The sequence below is a fragment of the Scophthalmus maximus genome, chromosome 18 (genome assembly GCF_022379125.1).
Source record: "Scophthalmus maximus strain ysfricsl-2021 chromosome 18, ASM2237912v1, whole genome shotgun sequence".
NCBI classification, from domain to species: Eukaryota; Metazoa; Chordata; class Actinopteri; order Pleuronectiformes; family Scophthalmidae; genus Scophthalmus; species Scophthalmus maximus.
Window position 1 is genome coordinate 13,275,307 of NC_061532.1, and position 13,226 is coordinate 13,288,532.

At 43.5% G+C, this 13,226-nt stretch overlaps 1 protein-coding gene across 5 annotated transcripts in view; it reads right to left on the bottom strand.

Moving 5' to 3' along the window:
- Positions 1–53: 53 nt before the first annotated feature.
- Positions 54–13,226, bottom strand: part of otofa (otoferlin a) — a 60,639-nt gene continuing 47,466 nt past the window's right edge. Inside the window, exons 27-47 of one of the 5 annotated variants that reach the window (XM_047328533.1) lie at positions 12,725–12,796; positions 12,356–12,475; positions 12,105–12,266; positions 11,839–12,001; positions 10,853–11,019; positions 10,615–10,644; positions 10,362–10,499; positions 10,197–10,272; positions 8,918–9,063; positions 8,679–8,813; positions 8,431–8,568; positions 8,170–8,297; positions 7,831–8,001; positions 7,438–7,598; positions 6,884–7,026; positions 6,706–6,794; positions 6,058–6,156; positions 3,946–4,187; positions 3,682–3,860; positions 3,449–3,549; positions 1,852–3,001 (exon numbers count right to left, since the gene is read on the bottom strand). In XM_047328533.1, coding sequence (XP_047184489.1) covers positions 2,821–3,001; positions 3,449–3,549; positions 3,682–3,860; positions 3,946–4,187; positions 6,058–6,156; positions 6,706–6,794; positions 6,884–7,026; positions 7,438–7,598; positions 7,831–8,001; positions 8,170–8,297; positions 8,431–8,568; positions 8,679–8,813; positions 8,918–9,063; positions 10,197–10,272; positions 10,362–10,499; positions 10,615–10,644; positions 10,853–11,019; positions 11,839–12,001; positions 12,105–12,266; positions 12,356–12,475; positions 12,725–12,796 — 2,841 coding nt within the window. In that variant the 3' untranslated portion in view covers positions 1,852–2,820. Of the gene's footprint in view, positions 1,776–1,851; positions 3,002–3,448; positions 3,550–3,681; positions 3,861–3,945; positions 4,188–6,057; positions 6,157–6,365; positions 6,465–6,705; positions 6,795–6,883; positions 7,027–7,437; positions 7,599–7,830; positions 8,002–8,169; positions 8,298–8,430; positions 8,569–8,678; positions 8,814–8,917; positions 9,064–10,196; positions 10,273–10,361; positions 10,500–10,614; positions 10,645–10,852; positions 11,020–11,838; positions 12,002–12,104; positions 12,267–12,355; positions 12,476–12,724; positions 12,797–13,226 lie in introns of those variants that run through there. The other 4 variants (XM_047328532.1, XM_035617509.2, XM_035617507.2 and 1 more) reach the window with 4 other exon arrangements.

Below are 13,226 nucleotides of genomic sequence, written 5' to 3' on the forward strand. Positions count from 1 at the left end.
CCCACATCCTCACACAATCAGGTTTCGCTAACAACGTCATCGCAGACACGTCGTCCTTGGAATTCCAGTTTATTTCAAATAGTCATGACAGGAAATAAATAAATAACTAAAGCACACATTTCAACAGATTTACCGTATGAAACACAAAAATTCATCGTAAAAACACAGGCAAGGTTTAGTGCAACCGGTAACTCCGTAAATCAGAAAAGAAACACAAATGAGGTCAAGCACAGGCAAAAATTTTGGAAAATGGAATAATGGACACTGCAAACAATGATGTTTTTATATGTGGACGGATCCGGGGTTTTCCAGGATCACTTTGATCATATTTCCATCTTTACATTATCTGTTATTTATGGACAGTAGAAGTTGGTGATTTGGTTTGTCGGGCTGGAAAGACGAGTCATGCCAAACACACGCGACCTCTGGTCAGTTATCACAATGACGCATGCATGTGGACGAACGGTGTGATTCTACATCGAGGTAGAAAACAGAAATAACCTCTAAGTGTTTGTTGCACTTGAGGACTGTTAAATCTGTCAATTGATATTTGCAAATAAATATTCGCTATGAGGCTCCTGTGAGGATTTTATTGTTGTGACACAGGAGAGAGAATTTACACAATTACACAAAAGACCGGCCAAGCAAAGGGCATTTTGGGAGAATAGGCTGAACTGTGTTTTTTGACCAAAGTCTAGCCTGGTTGCTCTGATTGCATTACAGTTCAACTCAACGACATGGAAAGCTTATTCATCATTTTATTATTTGTATAATTTTGAAGTCATCTTGTTCTTTGTCTCATTGAATTTTGATAGGAAAATAGATTAATATCTTTATTTTTTATTTCTTCATTATTATTCTCGAAGTGTGCAAAGACTGCAAGAGCTATAATAGTTTAAAAAAAAGTAGTAACACTTTGCTTCAAGCACCGATATTTATCATTTACAAGCAGATTATGAACGCGTGGGCGTTGGTGTTTAAAGAGATCATGAATGACAACATAGTAAAACAGGTAAAAATATGTCTTTACAGGGAAAGTGGACAAAATCTGTACATTTTTTTTAAACACTTATAAAACCCTTACATGCTTAAAACTACATTAAAGATGTGTTAAACAGTAACCGCTTTATTGAAGGTTCATATAATTCTTATAAAGGCTAAATACAGGGTGTTACAAAGCAAAGTGTTACCAAAGAAACATTTGTCCATGCAAACGTCTGACCACGAACCCTAATAACTCTCTTATTCAGTGAAGAAATAAAGAAATAAATAGATAAATTAAAAAGCTGTATAAACGGATAAAGAAAACATTCATTGTCACGCGACGTTGCTTGGAAACAGGACTTTTTTTTAGGTCAGGTTGGGGTTAAATTTTTTCAGTTCAAGGACGGAGTCTAGATACTGAGCTTTATATCGGTTAGGCGAGAGGATGAGAGTGTTAGTGTTTCTCACGACTCGGTGTGGGGGTGGTGTCCACCTCTCTCTTAACAACCGAGGTGGAAGGTGGCGAGCTGCACAGGAAGACCAGAATGGATGCAGCTGGCCACCCGCCGCCCCCTCCGCACCCCCACTGTCCTCCCCAGCAGCCCTTTTTTCAGGCCCCCAGCAGTTTCTTGACGAGGTAGCCCGGCATGCTGTAGAGGAAGAGGCCCAGCATGATGAGCAGCAGCAGGGCCAGCACGATCTTGATGATCAGCCACTTGTAGCGGTTGCACACCAGGTAGCGGATGGCTTTCAGCGGGCTCAGGAACCACAGGAAGGTGGTGTCTGGGCGGCTAGACGGTGAGGGATGTGGTGGGAGGCGTGCAGGTGGGTGGATGGAGGAAGAGGAGGAGAGAGAAATGGGATGAAAGATGGGAGAAGTAAGAGAGAGAGAGGGAGGAAGTGGACATTAGTGTTTAGCAAGGCATGTTGCATTTGTGAGAATCAATTTTTTAATACAGCATGCTCACGTTTCCATGGATGCACAGATCACATCAAGCTTTACACTGTGACGATGTGCACAACGGGAATGTTGATTGATAAATGGATGGATGATTTGACCAACAGCTCCAAACTGTTTTTTATGCCTTCAGAGAATACAACTTTTGATTGTTGATAATATAAACATATCTTAGTAACACTTTTATTTTATGGCTCTGTAAATTCTAGTTTATTTTCCTATGAAGTAAAACTTGGTGCTCACTGCGGGTAAGAATCTGAATTATCAGCTGGTACACTTGCGGAATATGGCCGGTGAGCTACACATGTAAAATGTCTCCAAACAACAAACATAATTCATCATGAATTAGGAAAAAAGTTTCAAATAATAAATCAATTAGCAGTAAATATTCACTTGGGTTCAAAACAAGTGATTTCTTTCATGGAAATTCACCTGGAAGTTTATAATATACTCCACAGTATACATTATACACTGTATAGCTGTTTCAGACATGAACTCTGGAAGGTCGGGTCTGGACATTTTGCCTTTCACACGTGACGAGAGCAGCAGGAGATTTTTTTAGATGGTCTTCTATAACACTTTTTAAAATATCACAGAGCATTTCGAATGATGTCTGGATATCAGTGAGGATCTCTTGTGTCAGGAAGGTCTGGAGAGTTGGTCACTTATCAGATGTGATGATGGCCCATTGTGGCAAAAGACACAAAAATACAAAAGAGAATATTCTTCTACTAAGACAGACAGACAAGAGGAGAAAAAGACAAATTAAATTGAGAAGAGGAGCAGCAACAGAGAAGAGAGGAGAACTCAGGAGGTGAAAGGGGGTTGAACAGAGAAGCAGAGAGGAAGCGAGGAGGGGGCGAAGGCTACCAGCAGCATCAGGCCCCCAGCATCTTCTTGACCAGGTAGCCGGGGACAGAGTAGAGGAAGAGGCCCAGCATGAGCAGCAGCAGTATCAGCCCCAGGGCCTTGAGGATCAGCCAGCGGTAGTTGTGCCAGATGAAGTAACGAATGGACTTCAGGGGACTCAGAAACCACATTAGACTGGTGTCCGGGCGACTTTTTCGCAACGGAGGGAGGAAAGGAACGCGGAGACGTTGGCGAAAAACAGGGAGAGGGCGAGGAGAAGGAGCCACATGTACAAGGGGACGGGGAAAGGGGACGAGAGACAGAGGGAGACAGTTGAAGAGATGGTTGGAGGACAACAGTGTGAAAGTGTAACAGTGGACTTTTGACAGTGCAGAAAGAAGTGCCACGGTCAAACAAGACCAAATCTCGACCGGGCTGTTTTTTTTTTTGATACGCTGCTTTTTGCACTGTGCGAATGATTTTTTGCCTGAACAGAAGATTCGAGGGGAAACTCGCTCATGTCTTATTCTGACCACCCACACGACCATCCACCACGTTTTTTTAATTTGTGGACGTTAACACATGCAGCTGTATGAGTGTTTGTGAGACATTGATTCTATAAGTGTCATAATGGAATACGACTCGTCAGCATCTTACTTTGGTTTCTCCAGCGGGTCCGGCTCGTTCCGTCCCAGGCCTACGGGACTTTTCTCCGCTTCTTCTGCAGTCACCAGGTGAAGCTCGGCCTCAACTTTGCCCTGGAATGATATCGATAACATTAATCAAAGGCATCTAACACTACTCACGACTCACATACTTATTAGGACTCTTATTCTGTGCACAAGGGATGTTTTCATCATCATCTGTATAGATGAATGCAGATGACTCACTGTGAGCTCCATCTCATCGTTCTCATCGCGGGCGACAAACGGCCACCAGCCTTTCACTCGCTTCTGTTTGAAGATGGAAATGGTGGGAAGCTCGTGCTCATTTCGGATCATGTTGAGGGAGCACTGCTTGGCCGTCTTGGCGCCGCGGGGGAACCGGTTCAGGTCCAGCTCAATCGCACCTGGGAGAGAAGCCGGAGTTGAAGCAGTCAAGACAGTGAAACATTCAAATCCAACCAGCAAATCTCTCCCCATCAGTCCTCTCACCCAGGAAGTCGTCGGCCGAGAAGTGGTCAGCGTCCCACACCTGCAGCGTGAGGCGAGGGGGGATCTTGTACTCGGTCTCGTCCCAGGAGAACATGGACTCTTTCTTAGAGATGACGATTTTCTCCTCGGCCATGAGGTAATCGAAGGGGTAGACGAAGCGCCAGTTGAAGTTGCCCTCGCCGGTCAGCGAGTGATAGTGCACGTCCGTGTCCTGCTTGTCCTCCTGCTGCCCTTTCAGCCACCTGCGGGGCCACAGAGATCAGAGGGTGACCAGTCGGATCGTGGTTTGTTGAACAGAGAGTGAACAGATCTCCGTGTTCGGTCATGCACTTATAAGTAGGAAATTGCACTGCTCTGTCAGTTGCTGTGTATTTATTAATTTGGGTTAATTTAACAAGGAGCATAGGGAATATACCAGTCTGCGAACAAGAGAGATGATGCTAAAAGGTCAAAAATCAAAACACGTCACGTGACTCTCCAATAGCAAATCAGATTGATACGTGTGTCTGCGATATTAAGATGAATGATTCTTGAGCAAAAAAAAAAATCTGATTTGATGCTGGAGCTTCACATGTTTTTCTTCAAAGCCATGCACACACAAAGCTTGCAGAAATGCCATTAGTGAAAATTGTTCAAAAAAACAAAGTTCATCTTTAGTGTCTGGATGCAGAGAGCAGAGGCTCAGCGCCCATGAGGGTAGTCTGTGTCTGCTGGAGCTCTTTCGGAGGCAGGAGGAAAAGCCGCACTCTCAGTTCTCAAAACATGAGAAAGCGTAAGCTGACAGAAAGATCATTTTCAGCCTGAAACATCTCAATAAATAAATACTGAAAAAAAAAGGCGAAATGATTTGGTAACTGAGATGCACTCGCACACACATTGGGCTGCGAGGGCACTGGCAAGTTTTAGTTTCGGCTGCAAAGGACACAATGTCACTCAAACATGCCCCGATCTCATCCGAACAAACGCGATCACCACGACTGTCTCGCTACACTGGATCCATCTGAAACAGCCCCGGTTGTTCTGCCTTAACGCGTCGCGGTGGGTCGTTTGGGATCAGCCACTACAATCTACGAAATCAGAGCAACGGTGGGCTTGATTTCTAAAAATACTTCATCATCCTCCAGGTGTTTAGGGTTGTTGGAAGATGGCACCCTGTTTGCTACAGTAAAGTCCCGAGGCGACACGTCCACGAGTGACACCACGTGAACTGAGGGAGTAGTGAGTTTCGGTTAAGAGGTGCAGGAGTGAAGAGGCTCCACAAAATATACCGACATCAACACCTTCGAGTAATAATCAAGTCACAGTGAAAAACAGTGGAGCTCCGTCTGTCATACAGGCATGCATATTGTTTGCATAAACAGTACACTTCCATCATGCAATACATTTATAATTATTAAAAAACATTTGAAAAAAAATCTTTATTTTAAGTATTGTCTAGTAGCAACTGCAGTAAAGGACCAAACCACAAGGATTATTAAATTGAATTTATTCCGGGTGCTGTGATATCTTTTTTAAATAGTTGTAATGAACCCACTGACTCAGATTCCATCACCTTCATCGAGCTTTGTAGATTTTTTTTTTAAACGAACAAAGCTTTACTGCTTTGTTTCACTCTCATCTCATCGTAATTGCTAAATAAATCTTTAAAAGAGCAAATATTTGCCGAAAGAGTTGAGAGTATATGAAGTAGTGTGAATGTTGGACTTAAATTCATTAGATGGTGACTGAAAATGAAAGCTATATTGCTTCGCAACTACTTGATATGTAGAGAAGCAATTGTTTGCTAACATTTTCACCTTAAACTATGTCAGCGTTGTGTCTAAAGCTTGGCGCCGACTCATAATATTGGCCATGTTGATGATGCCGCTAGATTGTGTCGGTGATATCAATCGATTGGACTTAGTCTAGTTCATGTGGTTTGGTCCTTATTGTATAAGTTTTCCATTCAGCATTAGTTCACAACGTGCTGACAGGAGAGTGTGAGTCAGGCGAGGTTGCGTGCTTACATGAAGAGATAAAACAAGAAGTGGGAAAGATGACAAAGAAATGATTGAAGGGGCTTCAGGGGAGGGAGGTAGTTGTACGAGCCATGCGATGGGATTGTGTGTTTACCCCCTGACATAGATGTCAGACATCTTCTCTCCTGTCATGAAAGCATCGTCCTCTAGAATTACGTCATCAGTGTTCCAAATAACAACACGAAGCTCAAAGCTGGACACCAGCAGAGCATTGACCAGAGAAGAGAGAGAGGACGACAGACAGACAGACAGACACACAGGAGACACACCACAAACACGCACACAGAAAAAAAAATGGAAACAAAAACAAAAAAAATAATGGTTAACGGCCAAAAAAAAAAAATCCACACACAGCTCACACCGGCGGGACGAGGCTTGCCTGCCGCGACCCGCTGTACCTACCCCCTCACAAATATGTCACTGGACTTTTCCCCAGTGAAGTAATCATCGTCCTCCAGTATTACTTCGTCTGTATTCCAAATAATCACCCTGAGCTCATATCTGGTAAGGGGGGGAGGAAGGAACACATACACACAGTTGGACTCGTGTTTGACAGTAAGTCGAGAGCTAACTAGTCAAACTGACTCACCGTAACTCAACCAGGGATAAAACTACAAAATTCTGTTGAAAAAAAACTACAGAAAATTCTCTATTAAAATGCACTGGACTTATGCATTATCAGAAAGCCTCACTGTGATTCATATCTTTTTAATTTCGCTCCAGCCATTTGCCTCAGGTGTACCTCTTTGGTTTCCGTGGTGATATGTCAATCGCAGGTCCGGGGGCGGGCATGTCCATCGGAAACATATCGACCCACATCTCAATACGGCCCTTTGGACGCAAAGAGAAAACGACATTGCGTTTTACGTATCGCTTTTAATCTGTTTCATGACACTGCACAAAGCGCGGCGCCCTCCTACCTGTTCGATGCCGGGCTTGTCGACGTTCAGCAGGGGTCTGGTCTCCACGTGCTCGGGGACAAGCTTGCAGCCGACTCTTGGGATCTCCTCCCAGTGGTTGAGCACATTCAGAGACAGGTGCTCCTCAGTCTGCTTCTTCAAACCTGGGGGCGATCGATAGAAATGGAGGAAGAGAAGGATGGGGAGCAGAAAATCACAATGACTAAACACTTGAATCAGAATAAAACCCTGTCAACAGGTTTATTTTAAAACATTTATAGCCCTTCTAAGACTACTGCCAATATGTGATGACTATTACACTGGCTGCAGGAAGAAGAATGTTAAATCAAAGATAATAACTGACTAAAATGTAATGTTTGCATTTACCAAAAAACAAAACCAGGACACTTTGTTTTTGGGGAATAGAGGCAGTGCAGGAGAATTACATCTCCTTCCTCTTGTAAACTTTTTATGGAAAATGTAATCATACCACACAATAGTGATATTTAAAGTCCTATTGTATATGTAGGACCTTCAAACGACCTCAGAGCCTTGGGAGACAAATGCAACTGTACCATTCTCGTCTTCTATCTCTGTTGGTCCCAGGAAGATTCGACTCGCCACCTTGACTTTGCCTCCAGGTCCGTAGTGAGGTCCATCGATCTTGCCGTCCTTGCAGAGCTTAGTCAGGATCTGGCTGGGCTTCAGCGGGTCCCGCCACACGTTGTATCCATGGCTGACATCAATAAATCAAACAAGGAGGTTACTGAGATTCTGTGGTCAATATGTGTGTTATCATCCAAGGACAATCTCACTAAGCCTTCCTTCCAAAAGACTCGTATAACTCTTCTGAATACCGTGTTGTTTAGTTGACTTTTTTCCCCATCATTTGTTAGAATTTTTGTATCTTTGCATTTGCTGTGTAATAACTTGAGATCTATAAAAGACAAAGACACACAGAGGCTCACACAGAGTAGTTGGATGAAATGCCACAGGTGGCTCTGTATTTGCTGTAGAATCGATTCTCCAGGTCAATTTTTGTCTCCCCGATCAGGTCGTCGGTGCCAACCAAGTCCCAGTCGTACACAGACACTGTGAGCATCGACTCCATGGGGAAAGTGGCCTCAATGTCAAATGATCTGAACACAGAGAAAATAGTGGAAGGAGTGTTGTAATAAACAGCATGATAGGAGAATATCAGGGTATGATGAAAGAACCAGATTCTGGTAACAAAATACTGCTGCACAAACAAAGCAAAAAAAGGGACAACATTTGGGGACAAGGATTAGCGTTCTCTCTCGACTCACTTGCCAAATACAGGATTGAGCTGTTTGGAGATGTAGTTCTCTTTGTCTTTGACCTCCGACTTGCCCAGTTTGATGACAACATATGGATCAGCCTTCCCATTGATATCAGCGGGATGAAGATCAGTAGCCTGAGGTGGATTAAAACAAAACACAACAGAGCAACAGAAAAGAACGAATATTTATCTGATTCTTCTTATTGTAATATGTTGTAAAAAATCCAACTGGTGTGTAGTGAATTCAAATGGTAAGACGGTGACTCACCCTGACCACATATACACGGACAAGGACGTTGATTGGATCGTTATGGGGAATGCTCTGGAACATGCCCATATTAGGATCAAATCCCGCCTCTCTGGTGATCTCCTCAGACAGAGGGAGCTTGTACATACACAGGGATCCCTGTGTGAGAGGAAATCAACAGAGTAAGGTTATAACTTCAGTCAGCTCTTTTTGGTAGGCATGTGATTGATCTGTGTGGGTAGGCATGTTTTTAAAATGTGGTTTCCCACCTTGAATCTACCAACAATCCGGTCGTCGTCCAGCGCGTGTTCGTCATCGTCTCCTGCTTTACCTCTGTACAAGTTGAAAGTGTGAAGCCAGTCTTCAAAGTTGGCATACTCACTCTCCAACTCCTTGTTGTACACCTGTACAGGACATCACACACGCAAAGTGTGTATACTGTAACTGTGTGTGTGTGCGTGTGTGTGTGTGCTGCTTAGATTTTTTCAAAGGTAAGAATGATACTCACCAACAGCTCGTCCACTCTCGCTTTAACCGGCCGTTTCTCCATCCCGTCCGAAGCATGACTCTTCTTCTTGTCCTTGGAGCTCTTCTTGTCTTTGCCCCTTTCTTTCGTCTTGGAGCCTTTCAGAAGAAGGTCATCGGGTTTGATGTCTGATCGGGTGGGTGGGTGGGTGAGTGGAGGTGGAGGTGGACAAAGTAGGGTTGGAGTCATGACGAGGGGCGGCAGGGTTGCACACAGAACCACACACACATCCCATAGCATGAAAGCGGACAGCTTTGTTAAACAGGGGTGTGTGTTTCCCCGGAGATCATGTTGGAAATGCAGGCAAATATTCTTGAACTGAACAAAGGTACCGGCAGAATTAAAAATATCTTTTGTGAAAATATTGTTTACGGTAGTTAGTAGAAACACCTAAAAATGTGAAATAGTATGTTATCAATTAATGATTACTGTATTTTGCAAAGATTTTTACTGAGAAGACCGACAGCCAATCCTGTGGAGTTTAAATCTTACAATGTTACAAACAAATCTCAACATTATTACCAATTTCTTAATTATAGTGAATATAAAAACATGTCAGTGCAGATTCCGATTAATTAAGTGATTCTGTATCAGCCAACTTTCATGTGCACTGCAGAGTCAGGAGGTGATGCTAATGTGAGAAATAGCCATGAATCTGATAATGTTTTGGTCCGTTCAAAGCATGAAAAAAAGGATGGATCGATGGGATGAGGGAGACAAAGAGCAGAAAGCACATACGAAGCCTCTGCATGCTCTGTGCTACAACTCGCATCTCACAAAGAGCCGTGTCCGAAACAATCCTAAGAAACTATGAGAGAATAGCCAGGAATGTGTGTTTACTTGCAGAATCCCAATTTATAAGCCAATGTTGGCAACATATCCCTTTAAAAGAAATCAAAGTAACCGACATAAAATATCTGGAAAATTAGGTCTGGACATTTTTTCTGAGTTTGCCTTTTTTCATATGAAGAACGCAGCAGGAGTTTGTCCGAGTCAGACGCGCTCACAACAGCGGGAACAATTTCTGGGACATTCAGGCGAGGGTTGGCGTCTGGGTGGAGCGACAAACGCTTCCAGATATTATATTGCTGTATTCTAACATGGGCTCACTCTGACATTTTCTGGAAAGAGGGCCGGAAGGAAAAAATTCCAGAAAATGTCCGGAGCAACATTTGTGTTCTTATTTTCCGGAATAAAGTCTTAAAACCAGCTAAAGAGGCACGCTGTCGGACAGCCCGTTTGATTCGGTGGAGTTCGATACCTGCCGCCTCTGCTGCTATCTCCATGTCCTCTCTCTCTTCCGCCTCTGCCTGAGCTGCCTCCTGGGCTCTGAGGGTCTGAAAAAGAGGTAAGCAAAACATTTGCCAGTCTGATAATATCTCACGAGTGAGGACGATCCCGTGAGATTAGAGGGGACCAGACAAACCTCTTTTAGTGTCTCAATTGAGGCAAAATATTTGGACCACCAGTCCAGCACGCTCTCGTCCGTCTCGTCTTCTTCCTCGACTCCTCCCTTCTTTTTCTTCTTCTTCTTCTTTTTCTCTTTATCGCTCTCCTCCTCGTTCTATAAAAAATAAAAAATAAAAGGCCCAGACGCTTAAGTGATTTCTCAGTAGTGTCAGGTCTTATCATACTGAGCCACCAGAAAACACAAATTTCTATAGGATACGATTACTCACCATGTCAACTTTTACAACAGCATCAGACATCTATGATAGGGGGGCGTCACATTAAACAACACAAGGGTTAATACACACTATGGACGCAGGTAGGAGCGGCACATAAAAAGAGGATGGTAAAAGAGACTGGACATAAAGCAGTGCAACTACTCCCACAATTTATATCTATAAACACACACAGTACTATAGAAAGGAGCAGGCAGTTCTTCACTAAACATGATCGAAAGGACAAGCTTACAGCGTCCAACTTGACAACTGTGTCCATCTTTCGGACCAGAGGCTCTGAGTCCATGTTGACGATGAGGTCACCTGCGGGGCGAGAGAAGGTGCGGGGGGAAAGGCTGGGTGAGGAGCGGGGCTGGGAGCCGCCATTTGTGAGGACCATGTAGCCATTCATTAGCTTAGCTGGAGTGAGGTCGGAGGGCAGAGACGGCAGCAGAGGGGGAAGGAGCGGAGAGCACAGCCGAGGACACGCGAGAAAAGGACAACAGATGGAGAGAGGGCAGAAGATGGGAAAAAAGTGGAAAAAGCAAGCAGAGAAATCAGCAAAGTTAATAAAGAATGAAAATCCATTCTTTAGTGAGCAGAGAGCTGGATCAGAGGTATTTAAATGTAATTCTTAAAAGTTTGTTTTAACCTTCCTTGACTTACACGTACAGTATCCTTTGACTGTCTGGTCCTTTCTGGAAGCCCCCTCCAGATGACATTTTGAAAAGGTTAAAACAAAATCTAAAAATTATTAGGCAAACTAATTTTACCCATGTTTGGTAAGAATCTACTAGACTTCTTGTGAATGACAGAAAACCTGAAGATTGCACCCTGCGTGTTTCAAAAAAAATTTGCGGGCCATTATTCACTGTCTGTATTTGTTTGTATTTTCAGATTTAAAAGTCTGACTGAAAAATAAAAGAAGACGATGAATTGCTTGGTGCGTTAGTCACTGTTCTAATATTTCGGCGTTGACCAATGATCAAGAATTCTACAACTCTTTGGTTGATAAAATAAAATACCCCCCAAAAAAGTAGAGGTGCTTTTGTTAAATTCTGTAAATACTGAGGTTTTCAATTTAGCTAGTTTTTCTATCTGGTAGCAAAAAACTAAGTGCTTCTCCAAACACAGTTAATACTTCAGGCAACTGTCATCAACTATTCAACATGTTTATTTCCCAAAAGCAAATTCAGGAAGGAGAAACTCGGGCAATGAGAAAAGAATCAGTATCAGCACCTGCAGTGGCCCAGTTGTTGGATGTCTTGTCTGGGGCGCTGTAGATGAATCGTCTCAGGCTGGTGACAGCGTGGGAGCCCACCAGGATGTAGCGGCCAAACGCTCTGCAGTCCACCACCCGGATGTTGAGAGGGGGATGCAGAAGCTCATTTTCCGGAAGGTCCTGAGGACAAAAGACAGTAACGGCTAAGATGTTAAGTCTTCTAAGTAAAGCAGTAAAGACAACCAATTTTTTTTTAATATTCTAAATATTTGGTTGTACCCACCACCTCGAACCATTTGACCAGCGTGCTGAAGTTGGGGTTTTTCTTGTAGTTTTGGATGAGGGCAGATTGAACACCTCTGCCTGCACACTCTATGTCGACACGGGGTCGATCCACCTGAGCCAAGTTAATCCTCTTCAGGTCCCTTAACCCCCAGAACAAAACCTGCACCAGAGACACGCAGCAGTTCAGCAAGTGAGGAAAGATGGTCAGTAGAGATGAAAACTTAAGAGTCGGTGGGTTAAAAATCTCACCTCAATGCGATAGCGGCTCAAGACGGGCCGGATCCCCAGCGGCACGGGTAAAATGGGCCCGTGCTCAGAGTCGGTTGGCCCCTCGAGGGGAGGAAGGTCAGCTCTGCCTCCTTGACCGATCTATACACAAGTAAGAGGGAAGGTTGCAACAGTTTCTGTATTGTGATATAGCATGTGCACCACCCCAGTTTTCTTTCCCCCCGTCCTGATAATTTGTATCAATTAATTCTTTGCTTAATGTGATCACTTTGAAGAAGTGAAGAGAAAGTACAGGTTGATGTCATGGTGGAAGAGATTAAAGACTGAGTTACTGTAGAGAATTGAGAAGGCAAAGAGTAATGGGATGAAAAGAGAGAATGAAAACAGCACCTTTATCTGAGGTACAGCAAAGTTATGGACGGCGATCAGAGCTCGCCTGATCTCCTCCACATCGAAAGGAATCTGTTGGCAGCAGGAGGAGGCACAGGAAGGAAGAAAAAAAGAAAAAGAAAATAGATATTTCAAAGAAGAAAGGAGGAAAAATGAGTATGTTAGTGGATGGAAGGGGATGATAAGAGGACACAAAGGTAAATGGTCATGGAAAAGGGCAAGTGGAAATGTGTCATCAGAATAAAGAACAAGTAAAGAGGAGTGTGTGATGATGCAGGTAGAGGAACAAAGAAAACTGGAAAAAAAAGGAGCAAGAATTGAGTTATAAATTAAGAGAAAAAAGATTTCAAGACAAAGAGAAAGGAGAGCCCTACTTCTGCTATTTGTTCCATTGCTCTTTTATGCATTCCTTACAATCAATCTCTTCAGAAGACAAGCCCTATTGAGTTGCATGTGTGAATGTGAACACATTCAATTATCTGTGTGTGTTCATTCATGTGTG